This window comes from Macrobrachium nipponense, chromosome 31, assembly GCF_015104395.2.
Source record: "Macrobrachium nipponense isolate FS-2020 chromosome 31, ASM1510439v2, whole genome shotgun sequence".
Lineage (NCBI taxonomy): Eukaryota > Metazoa > Arthropoda > Malacostraca > Decapoda > Palaemonidae > Macrobrachium > Macrobrachium nipponense.
In genome coordinates this window covers 53,958,581-53,977,800 of record NC_061093.1, presented here as the reverse complement: position 1 = coordinate 53,977,800, position 19,220 = coordinate 53,958,581, and the positions used below count along the sequence as shown (strand labels likewise).

The window sequence follows — 19,220 nt, the reverse complement described above, 5'->3', positions numbered from 1 at the left end:
CTATTCATAGCTGAGATAATTATCACAGTACATACATCATGCACCAATTTGTGGTTTGTACTCGTTATAAAACAACTTGAAAAAATGTATCATACATGCTAAGGAATTCAATAGCAAGGATCACTAACTTGATACTTTGGTGTTACATCACGGTCCAGACTAGCTCCTTCAGCCACTGTAATTTCTCCTGATGTACTATTCATAACAAAATTGTCCCGAGCCCCTGCTGTCAGCATGTAAGTAACAGCTTCATTGGGACCATCAGGGTCATTAGCTGATACTTCAACTACAGTTGCGCCTGAGGATGTATAGAAAAATTATGATGGAAAAAGTATACAAAGCAAAATTATGATGTTATTCAACATTACTATGGATGGATGGATGAATGTATGAGTTTTAGGGCAAAAGCCCAGGCACTGGGGCCAAAGAAGCCATTCAGCGCTATGGTGCTTATCAATAAACATGAACACAAAGCCTTAAGGAATAACTAGTATCTTTATAAAATTTAATTACATCATCATAAGACACAGGCACCTGATTATAAAAGAGATGGGTTTGACTATTTATGGGAAGAGGGCTGTAAAACTTTAAACCTTATTACTATATAATTAAAATAACAAAGGATACTGAAAGAGAAAATGCATACTTCCAAATGACTTGGATTCATGAGGAATTTTTGAAAAAATTATGTATAATAATTCTTCTTCATATCATCTGACCACTCTAGAAAATATCATATATAAGGACAACAAAAGGAAGAATAAATATGGTTTCAGTAACAACTTTATCTAAGAAATTATGCATTTCAAAAGAAGGGTAAACTTCCATATGTTGAATCCCCATATGCATTCATATTCTAAAAAGTCACTTTGATAGGGAAACTTACCTGATTCAGCGTCTTCTCTTACAGTTGCCTGGTATTCTCGCAGCTTGAATCTTGGAGGTCTGTTTGTGTCCCTTCCGACAGTAATGAACACCCTCACATCACTATATCTCCTGGGTTCACCTACATGAAGAATTATTGAAGTAAAGTAAGCAACACACCAACAGCAATACTATTCCACTTGTCAGAGACATAACAGCGTACAACATTAATCATCATGGTGTATCTTATGCTATAAATACAATCTAATAAGAGAACTCTAAAATTTGCTAAACATCTAAAGGAGACAGTCTGAAAGAAATGGGAAGATATCTACAATGCAACACTGACAGCTGATTTCATATAGGTTTTAACCTACCAAAACACTGAATTCTGTATAGGACTACAATAAATACTGAATAAAGTGATAATGTAATTTACTCCATGTACAGTAGTATATGGAAACTATTGCCAAGAAAGTTTCTCATCAATGTTGTTGCTCTTAGACTGGCTGGCCTTGTATACACAGGTTCTTTTCTTTAGAAAAGCCTGTGTACATCTACAAACTTTTTCAAAATGTTACAATATGACAATGAGAGCTAACAGGATATAAAAATTTCCTACTCACCAGCATCTGAAGCGCGTACAGTAAGGGTGTATGTAGATGTTGGAGTATCGATGTAACTCAGAGGTCGTTGTATGGTTATTTCGCCGCTAACAGGTTCAACGAAGAACGCTTCATCAGGGGTATTTCCATCTTGTAGAGAGTAAAAGACCTTCCCACCACCCTGAGTTTCTCCATCATCGTCTGTTGCCTGAGGAATATCAATAGATTGTCAGAAAGAGTTGATGGCATTACATGATTACATACGAAATACTGTATAAGTCTGATTGAGAGAATGATTGAGTGGCTGACCAGGGTTTGTAAGGTGGATCTGGATAAAGGAAACATTCCTACAGAGTGAGAGATTAATAATTTTTCCACTGGATGATAGCAAACCAGAGGCAACAGTAATTATCATAAGGGCCTAACATTACTTAGTACACAAGAAATGACGTATGGAAGGAATTTGATTGAGAAAGTAATACAAGAGGCAGAAGGATGAAAAGGGCAGTTTTAAACATGGAAAAAGGTGTGAAATTACATATTCATTACAGAGCAAGTATGTAGACCTAAAACAAGCTTATGACAACAATGACAGTGACGAAATGTGGAGGACGCTGAAAATATGTTGTATAAAAGATGAACTATTGCAAGCAATCAGGGAGCAAGGTGTACTATTATCATACATTAATAGGACAGTGACTGGTTTGACATTAAAGTTGGTCTGAGCCAAGGGCTACTTAATATCTTCATGGATGAAGTGATGTGGAAAGTCAAGAGGAAGGACAGTATGTACTGGTATAAAGTTGCAAGATAAAAATCAGTAGTGAGTGGGATGTGGGATGATTGATGTTTGTTGATACATAGCTGACTGGTGATAGTAACAACTGTTGAAAATATTCAAAGTGCTTGCAAGAGGAGAGAGCTGAGAGCACGTGAGCAAATTAAGGGGTAAATGGAAACCCGGAAGTTGGAGCCATAAGTATTATTGTGGATGGTAGAAAAACAGTACATTCTTCTACAGCTCTTACCTTTATGAACAGTGGTGGGTCAAACACAGCTGCACCTTCATCGACAGTTCTCCTGTATTCACGTCGAGAGAACTGAGGGGCATTGTCGTTCTCGTCAATTACATCTATGAAAATATTAACAGATGTAATCTTACCACCACCATCAGTGGCAGAATATGTCAAGGAGTATGTCTTTTGGCGTTCATAGTCCAAACAAAATTCCTGACCGCAGTTGGCAACAAAAATCTCTCCAGTATTTTCGTCAACGCGAAACTTCTCTGCACCAAATCCTTTGATGGTATACCTTAAATAAACATAATACAACATTTTCAGGTGACTGGACCTAAGTTTTTCATAACAAACTTTATATAAATTTCCAAAGTTCAAGTATTAAAATTAACAAATCTATTCAAAATTACAAATTTACATGGTGACACATGCTGTAAAAGTTCACTATGCAAATTTTTACACCACTATGAGATTTAATCAAGATGAAATCATAATTTAACATTTATTTACTTAAGTTCTCCAAAGGCTCCAGAATCCGAATCATTGGCACGAAGGGTGTTAATGAGGAAGCCCCTGTTCACACTTTCACTTACAGAATACCTGTAGAGCAACAGAAGTAAAAAAAAAAAAATATTAAAATCTGGCTTATCTCTGGGAGGAAAGTTAACAATAAAAAGCCAGTTTTCTATGGTTAATTATTCACTATAAATATTTATTCATATTCCATGAATGGTAACAAACACAAATCTACAGTAAAACCATTAGAATGGGACTATATTTTCTGCTCCTTAAATCGATATCTAATACGTACCAGGTTTAATAGTTATGAAAAAGTCCATAAAAGAAAATTATTTAAACTTATTAAAATCATGTAGCCCCTTTCATAATAATGGAAAATTATGCCAGGAAGTTAAAACTCCCCTAAAATTGTTATGCTTTATCATATGACACTACAGTACCTGTAGGAAGGCTGTGCAAAAACTGGCGAATTATCATTAGCATCAGCAATTGTTACATTGATAATGGCAGCAGACACTGGAACTCCTCCTTCACTGGCAATAACTGAAGAAAAAGTACCAATGATTAATCACCAGTACTCAGTTCAGAGTACAATACAGTACATCAAATGGAAATAGTAACCTTAAAATAAACACTACATTACTTGACTAATTTTTCATCTTAAATTTCAAGATGTACGTCAAACAAACTTTACAAAGCCTTATGCTTCAGAGTTATGACTGCTTACCCAAGCTTTTTTTTTCTTTTTTTTACAATTTCCATCATAATGGAGACAGCATCTTCAAGGCCTAATCTCGGATGGAGACAGCATCTTTAAACCTAATCTCAAGTATACTTCTTGGCTTTTATCAAACATCATGACAGTTATCCTACTCACTGAAGCATGTACCCATGTACCAAGATCTTCCCATTATTCTTTGATTTACCTTTAAAGTGAATCTCTAAGTTTTCAGCCTTGTCTTGACCTCTTCATGGCACTTCAAGCCAGTGACAGTCCTAATTAGACAGGCTTCACTTCCTTGGAAGTTGACCTTGAAATTCCTGGTTCTTGACTCCTCAGGACAGTGGATAAGAACCCTCATTTTTATCTACTTCAGGGTATTCTCTCTCTGCAGAGTTACTTTTAATGTCATAAGAAAAATCGAATTCCCAATTATGGTCAACAGACCATCATCTTGAAAGTAATGATCAAGAGAGCACTTTCAACCTCTCCTAACCCAAACAGAACAGACACTTAAAGACCACTGGATAACCTCAACCTAGAGAAGGAAGAATGACCACTCAAAAATGGTTAACTTACTCTATGAGGTCTTCTTATACAGGAATTTAGCTTGCTAAAAGTAATGTCTCATAAGGCGTGTCTAGTACCACTTTGTAAGATGGATATTTTTTCTCTTCTATTGAATCAAAGCATAAATCTATGTAAGGTCATGGATGTGCATGCTAAAATTTATATTTTCCATTTAAATAGTGTACTGAATACCTGAGCAAGGTCACTAACCTTTAAAGAGAAACTTTGAATTATCAGGATTTTCAAAATCAAGTCTTGAAGAATCAGCCACTTTGATGATAACTGGAGTTCTCCCAACAGCTGTCTCGGGGAATATGGAGAACACGCCTTTCGAGCCAAATATATCTTCTATTTCAAGAGAAAAACGTGCATTTTCTCCCACATCCCCATCACTTACAACTAGATTCAGGCCTGGTAAGGGTGTCCCATTAGCTGTAAATCAGAAAATAAAAAACAAATGATTTACCTAGTCAACAAAGCTTGTCATGAATTATTACCTGAACTTATACATAGGTCACTTGAAATAGGAAGTGGAATGTAGCTAAATACTAACATTATTATCCTACAAGAAGTCAATTAAATTATCATTTAGGGAAGATAAATACGTACCAAGGTATCATGAAAGGATATTACATCACAGATACTGCAATCACTACATTCAGTATATTCTCCTTGATCTTGCCATCATTACGAAAGCATTCAAGCTAACATCAATTATTTTTCACATACATGTATAATTAAGTAAATAAACTAAGTTAACCAATAACAAGACATCATATTCACCAATATCCTCTGGAACAGTGACTTGAATCTCATTCTCGCTGAAGACTGGGCGTTGATCATCAACATCAGTCACTACTACAGTTACTTGAGAAACAGTTGCTTGCCCTCCCTTCTCCTGAGCCTGAATATAAAGAATGGAAATATTGCTTAAGTTGTATGACATACAATTTTGAGGTTCCTCAATAATCTATAAAAAATATTATGTGAGAAGTTTAAAGTTTAAATTTACCGAAGCATAACCAGTTACTAAAAATCATTGCGACTGATTGATTGATTTATGATTACTAAAACTGGCATCACAATCATTGAAACAAACAACAATAAACAACATACCCTAACACTGAAGGTATAAAGGCCTCCATTGTCGAGAATCAAAGGGTCTTCTCTATCCAAAGTTACTTCAGAGGTGGACAGTTTAGCAGTTAAGGATCCATCTGGCTGTGCTTTTATATTGGATAAGGTGAAGTACCCAGAGTCATCGCCTTCTAAAGTGAGGGTCAAGGGACGAGGTTCTCCCAGGTCACCGTCTCTTGCATGGACTTCCAACACTGGTGTACCCTGAGTAGAAAGACATAATTAGGCAACAGGTTTATCATTAGGTGTGGCTGCAATCCCTTAAAGAGGACCTGACTAGACCTTTTGAACTACAATAAAATTAAAATACAGGAATGGCTTTGTAAACTTTGTAGATGACTTATGACTATAATTCTGAAGTAACCTAAGGAGAAAGACATAATAAAGTACATGGTTCATCACTTGAGTGTGGCTGAACTTTTTCCTCTCCTAGGGTAGATCTGACAAGCTCTCTTGAACTGCAACAAAAATAAAAAAAGAAATCGCTTTGTACTTTGTACACTAGGTAGAAGAATTTATGGCTACAACTCTGGAGAATGTCAGAAATAAAATACTTCATGACAGCAAAAAACTCATAATGCTTACAGGAGGACTGGCTTCTCTGACTGTTGCACTATACGGAGCATTAAGGAATATGGGAGGCTGATCCTGTACATCTTTAACTTCTATAACTATGGTTGCTGTAGAGCTCAGCTTCTTTTCCGTCCCTCCATCAGAGGCTCTTACCTTTAGAAAAGAAATTCATACCAATATTCCATTTAGTTTGTTATCAATTATAATTTAGTGAATTTCACCAGAAAAATAAACCACAAGACTGAAAAATCATTCTGAAAAGTAACTAGCCACTCAGTACCAAAGTTAGGAACTACTTACAACCATGGTATACTTTCGTTCTGTTTCATAATCCAGCAGTTGTTTCAGGGATACAATTCCAACATATTCACCCTCCTCGACACGTGCTTCACGAATTTCAAACTTTTCACAAGCACGAGGAGTCTAGAACAAAAATGGATTTACTTTTAAAATCTACTCACATCCTGGAAAGATTACGCCACAATAGGTACAAAAGATTATTAACAGCATGTCAAATGACAATGCTAATGATGCAGAAGCCAGGTACTATGTCGTACCTCTAAGTAAATCGGGATACAATCCACAATGAAGTAAAATCCTCTTGTAGTTTAAAATATATATATCTTGTACAGGATTAAAGCTTTCGACCATCAACTGTGGTCTTGTTCACTAAAATGAACAAGACCACAGTTGATGGTCGAAAGCTTTAATCCTGTACAAGATATACAGGCAGTCCCTGGGTTACGACGGGGGTTCCGTTCTTGAGACGCGTCGTAAGCCGAAAATCGTCGTAAGCCGGAACGACGCTTGGAAATATGTCTTAAACTAATAAAAAGTTATAACCTTACTTGTAATCCTTTGGTTACATACATGTTGTTTCCTGTAGTTTTATGTACAACCTGGAGTTATTTCCATAAAAGAATGCTGGTTCTTGAAGGTAAAAACTATTGTAATCCTCTGGTGACACTACATTCTTGAAGTTTTATGTACAACCTGGAGTGAGTTTGCCAAATCTTGAGGGCTACAAGAACAGCTGATTACTATTTAGTATCATATAGACTAATTAAAGTAAACGTATCTTTAAATAGGCTTATATATTAGTATCAACAAAACATTTCCTGCCATGAGTCAGAGGCCGTTAAATGAAACGAACAATTCTCTGTCCTATCTGTTCAGGAAATACACGTTATGTCAATCCCCCGACCATTGTTGCCAAGGGCGTCTCTCTCTCTCTCTCTCTCTCTCTCTCTGATCAAATTACACAGGAACCTTGACATACGATTGGCCCTAATATACGAATGTTTTGAGATACAACAGAAAATTTGCGAAAATATAGCTTTGATATACAAACGAAATATTTGAGATACGATTTTGCGATGAGTTTTGTTAGTTGTATAGGCGAAAGATAAATGGCGTTCAGTCTGTTTGTTTGTTGGTGCTGCATGTTAACACGTCGTTGTTTAGTTTGTTGTATTTGTGCCTATTTTTCTTGTTATTTTGTCTATTTTATTATTAACCATGGGTCTCAAAGCTAAAGACAAAGCAGGTGATAAGAAAAAACCCAAGAAAATGATTTTGATGGAAGCAAAACATGAAATTATAGCAAAGCATGAACGTGGCGTTCGTATCGTCGATTTGGCAAACGAGTATGGTCGAAATCCTTCTACAATATCCACGATCATCAAGCAGAAGGAAGCTATAAACAAAACCTTCCAAACGGCATCACCATTATTTCTAAACTACGAACTGATTAAAAAAAATAAAATAATAAAAAATTGTTAGCAATGTTATTTCATTTGTGTTTATTTACGTAGTTATTTGTGTACATATGTAAATAAAAAGAGAACAAATCGTTCCCTGCCACCCTTCCCTACCTCCTCCCCCTGCTGGCCTCACGTCATCTTCGTTATGGTAAGTAAAATTCCTTTCTTTTTTTTAATTGATTTTATTAACATTTATTTATATTATAATCACATTGCTATGTTATTTTATCATTATGTGTGTGTATATTATATGTAATTTAGCTGTGTTTAGGTGTGGTTTCATAGCGCAAGAACGGATTTTTTTTTTAAACCATATTACATTATTTTTTTAATGGTGAAAAAAAAAAAAAAAAAAAAAAAAAAAAAAAAAAAAAAAAAAAAAAAAAAAAAAAAAAAAAAAAAAAAAAAAATGCAAAAAAAAAAAAAAAAAAAAAAAAAAAAAAAAAAAAAAAAAAAAAAAAAAAAAAAAAAAAAAAAAAAAAAAAAAAAAAAAAAAAAAAAAAAAAAAAAAAAAAAAAAAAAAAAAAAAAAAAAAAATTTGAGAAAAAAAAAAAAAATACAAACTGTTTTGATTTTTATAAAACGGACGATGGAACACGGAAAAACAAATTAAATTCGTATGTCAAGGTTCCAGTGTACTGGATAATGTCTCTCTTTGGATACTTCGATTTTGCCAAATCTTGAGGGCTACAAGAACAGTTGATTACTATTTACGTATCATGTAGACTAATTAAAGTAAACGTATCTTTAAATAGGCTTACAGTATATTATTTGTATCAACAAAAACATTTACTGGCATGAGTCAGAGGCCGGTTGAACGAAACGAACACTTCTCTGTCCCTTAAACTCGGAGCGTCGGAAAGACGCCTCTCTCTTCCCTCTTCTCTCTCTCTCTCTCTCTCTCTCTCTCTCTCTCTCTCTCGCTCGCTCTCTCCTCTATCTCTCTCTCTCTTCTCTCTCTCTCTCTCTCTCTCTCTCTCTCTCTCTCTCTCTGGTCAAATTACTGGATAATGTCTCTCTTTGGATACTTGGAATTTGCGTTGTAATCTAACCAGAAACTTCGTTTTGTTATTATTACTGGAAACGAGCAATGATTTTTTTTCATATTTGCGCTTTTGGATGTTATACGGTAAACTTTGCGCACCGCAAGCTAGTTATGTATTCATTCGCTCGGAAAACTAGTTCCGCATATGAGGCGTCACTAAAAAACATGAAAAATACGACATAAAAAATGTCGAAAATCATCATAACTCAAATTTTTGTTGTAATCTAACCAGAAACTTATTTTTATTAATATACTGTGCTAAACTACTATAAGGATTTTATCATAGTATGCGTTTTTTAAAAGCGTCGTTAACTCGGAGCGTCGGAAGCGTCAGCGTCGTAACCTCGGAACAAGCGTCGTAACCCAGGACGGATTTTTCCATTGAATATTTAAGATAAAGCGTCGTAACCTCGGAACGTCGTAAGCCGGAACCGTCGTAAGCCGGAACCGTCGTAACCCGGGGACCGCCTGTATATATTTTAAACTACAAGAGGATTTTACTTCATTGTGGATTGTATCCCGGAATGCTAATGATTTAAACATTATGTATTGAAGCACAATACATGGTCTTAGGCTAATATGAAATCAGATCTTGAAACAAAAGGTTTTTTATGGTTTCTTTGGCTGAACATAGCTTTACTTTCCAATTACTTAAAAGCAAGAGCTACAAAAGTAACAAATTTTCATGACAAAAAGCAAGAGAAGGATGGATTTGCCCCAAGTTAAGAGTGTAAATGCTCCCTGAATGATGTGCTTAATTTAACCCTCAGTTTAATCAGAATTAAATTAAGAAATAAAAGTCTTACCTCCTGTTTGACACATTCTAACTTAACCTCTGCATTGCTACCCCCATCAGCATCTGTAATTCTCATCTGGGAAAAGAGAGTTGCCCCAGGTGAGGCAGATTCTAAGACACTAAGGCTGTATGGAGTGTCGTGAAATTCTGGACTGTTGTCGTTAACGTCCAAGATGGGGATTTCACGTCTCAAGGGGACAGTGTTTGGTTCGTAAGTATAGACACGTTCATCTGGAATATACAGAATTTATAAGTGTGAAACAATATGAATATTACTGTGTATATAACAATGAAATTAATGTAAACATAAAAAGTGATAGAAAATTAATTGAAGTAAAACACTGACAAAGTTCAGACATAATGTTCTCATCTCATGATCAAACTATTAGGTATATTTAACTTACCAGTTATAGTAATTATAACTTCAATCATAGGAGTAGTTTCCCTATCCAGGGGTTTAACCAGAGTAACAACTCCAGAGCTCCTATCAACACTCAAGTGGTCACCAGACACTGTGAAAGAGACGTCAGTTCCCTCAGGATCCTTTCCCTGGAGAGTATATACAGACGATCCAACTGGAGTGTCTTCCCTGTGTGTAAAATAAGAACTTACATTATGTATTTCTAAAGAACTGTAACATACCTTTTCACATAATCTATTAGGGTACCAGTCAAAAGGCACCCTCACTGATATCTGACAGACATTACAAAATAAAGACATTGTAAAAATAATGATAATGATAACAGTGAAATTTTTAGACACCAAGTGTGCTTATACTAGTGGCTTGTTAAACTTTTAGAGGTCTGCTGGAATTATGTTCTTCTTGATTGGTTCTGCGGCGATTTCCTCAGGCTACTGACAACCACCAAGTCAACAGGAGTTTTTCAGTCTTTGGGTAATATACTCAAAGAAAGGCAGAAAGCCTACTTTAAAATCCAGTTCATAGTTATCTATAAGTCAGTGGTATTCAATGCAGGAGTGATAATGAATCTACTTGCTGTCTAGACTATTCAAAGGTATTGGTGATGAAGAGAATTGGCAAGGAGATTGCTGAATAGAAGGAAATGAATTGGCAAGGAGATTGCTGAATAGAAGGAAATGAATTGGCAAGGAGATTGCTGAATAGAGGGAAATGAGTAAATTTGTGGGGTCTGTTGTATCCAATAAACTGGTTTAGCCAGTGTCTTCCCAAGATAGTTTCATGAAACATGACAGATCCCAAGTACTTCAAAGTGTCCTTCTGGTCCCATGTGCTAATATCTGACTTTCACTGTCCCTTTGGGACCACAGGTAGGTATACGACTATACGTATTGTATCTGGATGACTATTTTGTCTCACAAGGGGAATTTCTGCAATAGTTTATTCTTTGAAAAACGACTGATTTTATGCAAAAACATTCTAATTTTACAAACTTCAGTAGACCTACAATAGGATAAAAATTCTCACAATACATGAATAATCTGTTATTACGACATTGTTTTATAACCTACAGTTATTAAAGAGATTATTAACACAATAGGAATAAATAAACATAACTGCAATAGGCAGGAATTATGCAATTCTTTACCTCAGGGAGAATCTGTTCATGTCTCCTCCAGGAAGGAACTCCGGGGGCTTATTCACCTGCTGGGACGATGTCGTTGTCACCCTGGTCAGCATCACCACTGACAAGGCTAACAGACTTGGTGCCTTCATCCTTGAAAAATAAAGACTGCCTGAATCTTCAGAATTTAATGTTCAGTCAAATATACCATGACTAAAATTGTGATGGAACTATTGAAATGGTAATTGCCTGAATTTATAAGATACAAGTATGATTGGTTGACTCGTGGAATTCTATGAACATGTAAAATAAAGTTCAAAATAAGAAGCATGGCTTAACAGACTAAAAGTAAAAACAAAAATGGCCACAGGAAGGGAAATAGCACCTTGAAAAAAAAAGAAAAAAAAACTTTCTAGAATTACAAATAGAATAAGGCAACAGGCGAACATTCCATATAAGAAAATCATGAGTGAAAAACAAGTTATCCCATGTCATGGAAAGCTCAATCTATAAACCTGTTTATAAGCTGCCTTATGGGTCTCCCCCCCCCCCCCCCCCCCCCCGCTTCCAAGACTCTCAAGGTCTATGTTCCAGCCCGTTAAGAGTACCGTTTTGAATTGCGATATTTCAATATATATTAAAAAAAAACGAATAAAAAGCGTCTTTTCTTAATAGGTTTTTGTTTCAAAGAAATGAAGAAAGTATGATACTCGTTATGACAGAATACTGAAAAACATTCATAATGACTAAACATACTCTTGAGGATATTAATAGTACCGGTAGGAGTATCATCACAACTACAATTATCAGTAGCATCCTGATTATGATGCTAATTATGATACTGGAGCCTGATAATTGCTTGTGATTTAGTCTGATTGCAAGAAACCAAGGTTTGAAGCATGACAAAGGACTCAAACAAATTACCCTCATCAGGTATTACAAATTAATTCTCTCTCTCTCTCTCTCTCTCTCCTCTCTCTCTCTCTCTCTCTCTCTCTTAAAAATTTACTCTACTATAAATTTTTTTTTTTACTGAAATTGCACAGAATGGGGTGGTGAACAACATAGTAGTGAATTGCAGTTTTAGGTTTCTCTGCCATCTTAATGTGTGATTGCACTAATATGATACAGATCTTTTGCTAGATTCCCATAATTTTCGAGTTAAGCTTCCCCAACTCATGAAAATTAATTTCCGTAAATAGTCAGCGTCAAAATACGTCGAAATTGGGCACTTATACACTTGGGATATTTCAAAAATTACACCGTGAAGAAAACATCTATCGGAGACGACATATAAAAGGAATCTAATATTGGATGAATATGAATGACCAAAATGTTTGAGAAAACATTAATCATTGGTGAAATGGGTATGCGGTAACAACGTAAATGTCAGGCAGGTGGCAGCACATTCGACTATATACAGCGACTATGTTAACGAACAAAATCTAGTATTTATGCTTCATTTCAATATCTTAGAAACCTACACTCGAGAACAGGGAGAATGACAATATGTTTCCAGCGTAAGTGACAAAGTTATTAATTTGCGTTCAACTGCCATCTCAATGTCGAGGTAAATAAATGTGACTGATTACAGAAGTACAATACACAAATCAAAAGTTTAAGCACCATGAGAAAAAAAAACACACATACGTACACTGTTTTTCTGAGCAAACCTCCAATGAACCGAATCCAAAACAGACGAAAAACCTGACCTTGTAACTAATAAAACGCTGATGAAGATAACTTAGAATTAATAACGAACAAGGCCACAAATATAAGGTCAAGATAACATTAAATTCTCTTGTAAACGTCTCAGACATCCGCATCCAAAACACGCCAGCAGCAGAATTTTTCCTCACTTTAAAGGTCCACTAAACGATAAATGGAGTTTCTTCTTAATACAGAGCAATTTGTGAGGTTCATCTAAATCATATTTCATACTGTTTGGAAACAGGAAACTGACCAATTTGAGAAACCTTTTCCGAAATACAAGGATACAGCGTTGTTTCAAGAAACATTAAGTCACCTTAGACCTTACACCTTAGCCCTTACATCTTGTTCGGGTTGCCCCAGGTCCCTCAGTATGAGGCACCTCTAATGTCTACTCTACCAAAGAGTTGCTAGTACATCTTCCGGTATATTTTGCATCTTCCAATCTTGGACGGTCTGGGATGCAGTTTAGATATTTGTCGAGCTTATTCTTAAACACAGCTACGCTCACTCCTGTTATATTCCTCAGATGAGCTGGCAACGCATTGAATAGACGCTGCATTATCGATGCTGATGCGTAGATGATTAATGTCTGTGTGCTTTCCTTATTTTTTTTTTCCTGGTATAGTTTTGGGCACTATTAATCTACCTCTGCTTTGGCTCCTTTCTGATATTTTTAGCTCCATGATGTTTTCAGCTATTCCTTCTATCGGTTTCCATGCCTGAATTATCATGTAGCGTTCTCTTCTCCTTTCTAGACTATATAATTTTAAGGACTGTAGTCTTTCCCAGTAGTCAAGGTCCCTAACTTCTTCTATTCTAGCTGTAAAGGACCTTTGTACACTCTCTATTTGTGCAATATCCTTTTGATAGTGTGGGTACCATATCATATTGCAATATTCAAGTGGACTACGAACATATGTTTTATAAAGCATAATCATGTGTTCAGCTTTTCTTGTTTTGAAGTGCCGTAACAACATTCCCATTTTTGCTTTACATTTTGCCAATAGAATTGCTATTTGATCGTTGCATAACATGTTCCTATTCATCATCACACCAAGGTCTTTAACTGCTTCCTTATATGTGATTGTCTCATTATTAGGTCCCCTATATGCATATAGCTTTCCTTCTCTGTCGCCATAGTTTATTGATTCAAATTTATCAGAGTTAAATACCATCCTATTTACCTCTGCCCAATCATATACTTTGTTAAGGTCTCTTTGTAGCGCGTTGCGGCGTTCCTATCTTCATCACAAGCAATTTCTCTACTTATTCTTGTGTCATCGGCGAAACTACTCGCAACCGAGTCCTTAACATTACTGTCTATGTCTGCAATCATAATAAACAGTAATGCAGCTAACACCGTACCTTGTGGCACACCGGAAATTACCCTAGCTTCATCCGATTTCTCATCGTTTGCAATAACTATCTGTTTTCTGTTGTGTAAAAATTCTTTTAACCATCTTCCTACTTTATCCATTATATTATATTATGTTTTCTAATTTTCTTCGCTAATATATTATGGTCTACCTTGTCAAAAGATTTTGCAAATTCTAGATAAACCACATCTGTTTCACTTCCGCTTTTCATATTTTTGCATATGTTTTCACGGTGAACTAACACTTGGGTTTGTGTACTTTTTCCGGGTACAAAACCTGTTTTGCTCATATATTAAACAGATTATTTTTTATTAAATGTTTCACAATATTTTTCTTCATTACCCTTTCATACACTTTCATAATATGTGATGTTAGACTCACAGGCCTATAATTACTTGCCTCTAGTCTTGATTCACTTTTGAATGTAGGGGTAATATATTCTAATTTGTGCTCATCATAAATCGTGCCTGTATCTACACTTTGTCTTAATAATGTTGCAAGTGGCTTTGCGATAGAATGAACTACTTTCTTTAACAAAATAGCAGGAACTCCATCAGGCCCAGCTGCAGCTCCATTTTTAATTTCATTAATAGCCTGCACAATATCAGCTTCATTAATATCTATGTCAGCTAAATATTCACTATTTTCGTCGCTTACTTCTATATCATTATCTTTATTATCTATTCTAGGGGTGAATTCTCTCTTATATCGTTGTGCCAATATGTTGCCAATTTCCTTTTTTTCATTCGTTAATCTCCCTTCAATTCTTAGAGGGCCTATTTCTATTCTTCTTTTATTCATCTTTTTTGCGTATGAGTTTAATAGTTTGGGGTTTTGCTTGATGTTTATTAGGGTTTATTCTTCCAAGTCCCGTTTTTCATTTTCTTTTGATTGTATAATCTTTTGTTCTGCATTTCTATCTTACTTTTTAGTTCTATAACTTTCCATGCATTTTTTTCTTTGCAAGACCTTTTTTCCACTTTCTGATTTTCTGGAACAAGATCCTTCTGTCTCTTGGTATGCATGAATGATGTTACTTTTCTTCTTCTGTATGGCACATGACTGGATGTTTACTTTTCTTCTTCGGTATATATTTTGATCCACTATTTTCTTTAATATTTTATATATCATCTCCGTATTTACCCTTATGTCATCACTTACGAAAATGTTATCCAAATCTTTGTTTAATTCTTCATTTATTTCTGACCATTTTATATTTTTACTGTAGAAGTTGTATTTTCCATATCCTTCCCACTTTTTCATTTCTTGCTTATCTCTGTTTTCACTTGCTTTGGAATGGACTGTTAATTCTATGACATTATGGTCTGAAATACTCCCATTATAAACTATTATTCTTTAACATAATTCATCTCGTTCACAAATACTAGGTCTAAAGTATTTTCCTTTCTTGTTGGCAAGTGATTTATTTGTTGAATGTTGTATTCTAGTAACATATCTAACAGCTTTTCGAATTGCCTCTTATCTTCTGCACTACTATTACTCTCTTTTTTATATGTATAAGTACAACCACAATCTCCTATTCGTTCTTTCCAGTCTATGAAAGGAAAGTTGAAGTCTCCAGATAGGAGAATAGTCCAGTCCTTGTGATTTCTACATATATCATCCAATTTTTCTATTATTAAGTCAAACTCTTTAGTATTAGGAGGTCTATATATTACTATGTTCATTAATTTTTCAGATTCAAATTCTACCGCTATTAGTTCACATTCTGAGTTACTATGTTTCCATCATATATTTTCCTTGTTTTTTGTCTTTCCCATATATTGCGGTTCCCCCTTGATTCCTATCTGATCTATAAGTTTGGAACCCTTTTATTTGATCATCATTCCCAGTCTCTTGGGAATACCAGGTTTCACTTATATTCATTATATCTATTTTCTTTTCAACTTGGGTTAGTCTTCTAAGAACTATTTTTCTTTTTGAGGTACTCGTAACTAAACCCTGCGCATTCATCACTATGATGGTTTGCGTGTTTTCTCCTTCATTTAATATAGGTAATAATAAGGATTTTCCCATGTCTCTTTCCTGTTCTGGTATGTTGTTCTTTTTTTCATTTCCAGAAATTCTGACATTAAAAAATCCAACTTTTCCAAAATATTTGATCTTCCTTCATCATAATTATTCATTTTGTGTCTGAATCTGCAATTTTCTCCGTATCTGCAATATCCTCTTGCATAATAAATACAGTTATTATCTCTTGAGTTGTACCTTGGCGCTGAGGCTTTGAAATTTTTTGCTGACATCACTGCATATCGCGTTGATGGCTTGGTTTTTTCTTTTACTGATATTCTTTATTCCTCTCTTTATTTGTCTCTTATTTTGGATTTTATTACTTGATTGATTATTTATTTGATTATGATTCATGACTACAGGGTGCATATTTACATTTTTTGTCAAACATCTTTCTCCAAATCTGCAATTCCCTCTTTTCAAAATGTTGCAGACTTTGTCTTTTTTGTCTATTTTTTCCTCTTTCCCGTCATTGTGTAGATCTGAGTAGAGCCTCTTCGGGATTTTCTTTTGTGTTGTAAATCGTAATTTTATTTTTCGGTAGTATGCTGCTTTATTGCCTCTATAGTATCAATGAGAATCTCTGCATCCATAACTTATATCTTGTTTTCTTGTTTTCCTTATTGTTTTATGGTATTTCCAGTTTTGTTTACTTCTCTTCCGTTTTCCTCTTCTTCTACTTCCTCTTCCTCTTCTTCTTCATCCTCAACTATTTGTAAATTCAATCTTGATTTAATAACATTGTCTATCCATGATAGACATGTTGAGCAAAATATTCTGGTATCTTTTCTCATATCTTGCATTACCTCAGCACATTGTGGATGGGTCGGAATGTTGCATGCAGAGCATTTTCTGATCAGGTTTTGTGGATTAACTATGCTATACCACACCTTACACAGTTTGCATGCTTTTGGCATTCTTTTTCCTAATGCATCAATTAGGATATTCACAATGTTCACCTTATTCATTTTCTTTGTCGGAATATGTTGGTTTATGTATATTTTCTTTATGAGTCTCTTGACCACTTGGATTTTATTTGGAACTTCTTCAATTATTTTCAAGATGTTTTCTGTTGATTTGTCCCAGTTTGAAGGATTATATCCTTCTATATCTATGAATGCTTTTGTATCTTTTTGGTTAGGACTGTTGCTGATCTCATAGATAAGAAATGCCATTTCCCTTCGGGCTACCTCATCGTATTGCGAATCTGCCAAACAAGCTAAATTTTCGCCAGTTTTTTTTCGCCACAATGGAACTTACTGCCGATCTTGTTCTGATTTACAGTATTTCACCTAATAAACTAACTTAGTAGACACTTTATCCTACTATTTTCACACTAATCTTATCACCGATAGTTCACGAACACTTCTAGATATATTTCTCAAATTCTAGACGTAAGTTAAACTTGTGATATCTGTTGATTAATCAGACTGCGCGCGGGAACGTCTCACCAAGCAAGATGGCTACTACTCACAGAGAGAGAGAGAGAGAGAGAGAGAGAGAGAGAGAGAGAGAGAGAGAGAGAGAGAGAGAGAGAGAGAGAGAGACTAAATTGCAGTACGTCTATAAAATGCTCTGTTAATTTTGACACACGACCCCCACAAGACGAGCTGTCTTGAAAAAACGAACATAAATGCTATACTGTCGCAAGCTGATGTCATTTTAATACGGACGCCACTACCGATTACTAGCAACTAAGAGGCAATCGCGAGATAATCTGCCTGGCGAAATAATTACGAGTGGAAGATAAATAGCTTCGCTCGGTGTGTCAAGATTACACCTCGTGAGCGATGATCATTGATCATTCGCTCAGCGGAAAATGTACATCGTCACGATACTGACGAAAGCTGTTATGGAATGGAGCGATAAAATCAGGCCAAAGGACAAGCACTGTGACCTATGAAGTCATCCACGCTGAAATGGAAGAGAATATGAACGGAGGAGGCACAGTAAAAGGAATGAAAGGGGTTGCAGCAGCTATGGGCTGCAGTACACCGCACAAAGTACGCTGACGGTACTATCCACCTTACAGAGTAAGACGAAGATGGAACCATTAGAAGAAATGCTACAGATAATGACGAATTTCCAGCGACTGTCATAACAGGAAGCCAACTATTCGAGAAAATGCTCTTTCGTGTCGTTAAGCTCGTGATGTTTACCACACAAAGGTAGTTTTGCCGTTGCGTAACAACAGCCAAGGAGAAAATGGAAACAAAACAGTTGCTCCAGCTTATCGATGTGGCTTTGTAACGGAGAGACGAAGATGCAACGGGCAACGCTTTCTCTTTTTAAGAAAAGTTTTTTTTATAATGAAGAGTTTTCTACCTTTAACTCGTTCATTTGACGTCTACCTTACGTCTATACAAGCAGGTCGAAAGTAATTCAATCATAAATCATAATATTTTTATCAGGGCAACACAAGCTTTGTAAAATCTGAGTTTTGCTTTGCTTGTGTTTAAACAAGTTGACCGTCTCTGTAGAACCATCCTATTTTTAGTTTCCTCTTTCGACAGATCTACAAATAGCAAGACGTTAGATATCAATTCCTCTTTATTTTCCTAATGTAGTAGTTCAAAAGAGGCTTGACCTATGTAATGGCACCTCGTTTTATTGTGCAATTTCTTCAGCCCTGGGTGTCTTCTCTCCGTACCTGCGAATAGGTACGAGACAATTCGCGCTACGTGGGAAAAACGCGCTTTCTATGTCATTTCATTGTCTGTACTCTCTCTCTCTCTCTCTCTCTCTCTCTCCTGTGAAAGTTCCGCTTGATCGCAAAGCACGAATATCTCTTTTTGTTTCCCACGAAGTTACTTCTAGGGTACGATTTCACACGAATGTTCCGTGCACTATAAATCGTATATACTTCACGTAGTTCAGGTAAGCATATGCTTTATTCAACTGTTATTTATAACATATATGTTGCTGACTTTGTTCATATAAATATACG

At 35.5% G+C, this 19,220-nt stretch overlaps 1 protein-coding gene across 1 annotated transcript in view; it reads right to left on the bottom strand.

Annotated features, from left to right (window-relative positions):
* LOC135206970 (protocadherin Fat 1-like) overlaps positions 1–19,220 on the bottom strand; it is a 44,788-nt gene that overhangs the window by 21,719 nt on the left and 3,849 nt on the right. Inside the window, exons 2-15 of the mRNA XM_064238527.1 lie at positions 11,178–11,306; positions 10,014–10,198; positions 9,620–9,840; positions 6,306–6,428; positions 6,018–6,158; positions 5,412–5,636; positions 5,079–5,199; positions 4,506–4,727; positions 3,445–3,547; positions 2,996–3,085; positions 2,498–2,780; positions 1,491–1,677; positions 887–1,006; positions 129–298 (exon numbers count right to left, since the gene is read on the bottom strand). Coding sequence (XP_064094597.1) covers positions 129–298; positions 887–1,006; positions 1,491–1,677; positions 2,498–2,780; positions 2,996–3,085; positions 3,445–3,547; positions 4,506–4,727; positions 5,079–5,199; positions 5,412–5,636; positions 6,018–6,158; positions 6,306–6,428; positions 9,620–9,840; positions 10,014–10,198; positions 11,178–11,305 — 2,319 coding nt within the window. The 5' untranslated portion in view covers position 11,306. The remainder of the gene's footprint in view (positions 1–128; positions 299–886; positions 1,007–1,490; positions 1,678–2,497; positions 2,781–2,995; positions 3,086–3,444; positions 3,548–4,505; positions 4,728–5,078; positions 5,200–5,411; positions 5,637–6,017; positions 6,159–6,305; positions 6,429–9,619; positions 9,841–10,013; positions 10,199–11,177; positions 11,307–19,220) is intronic.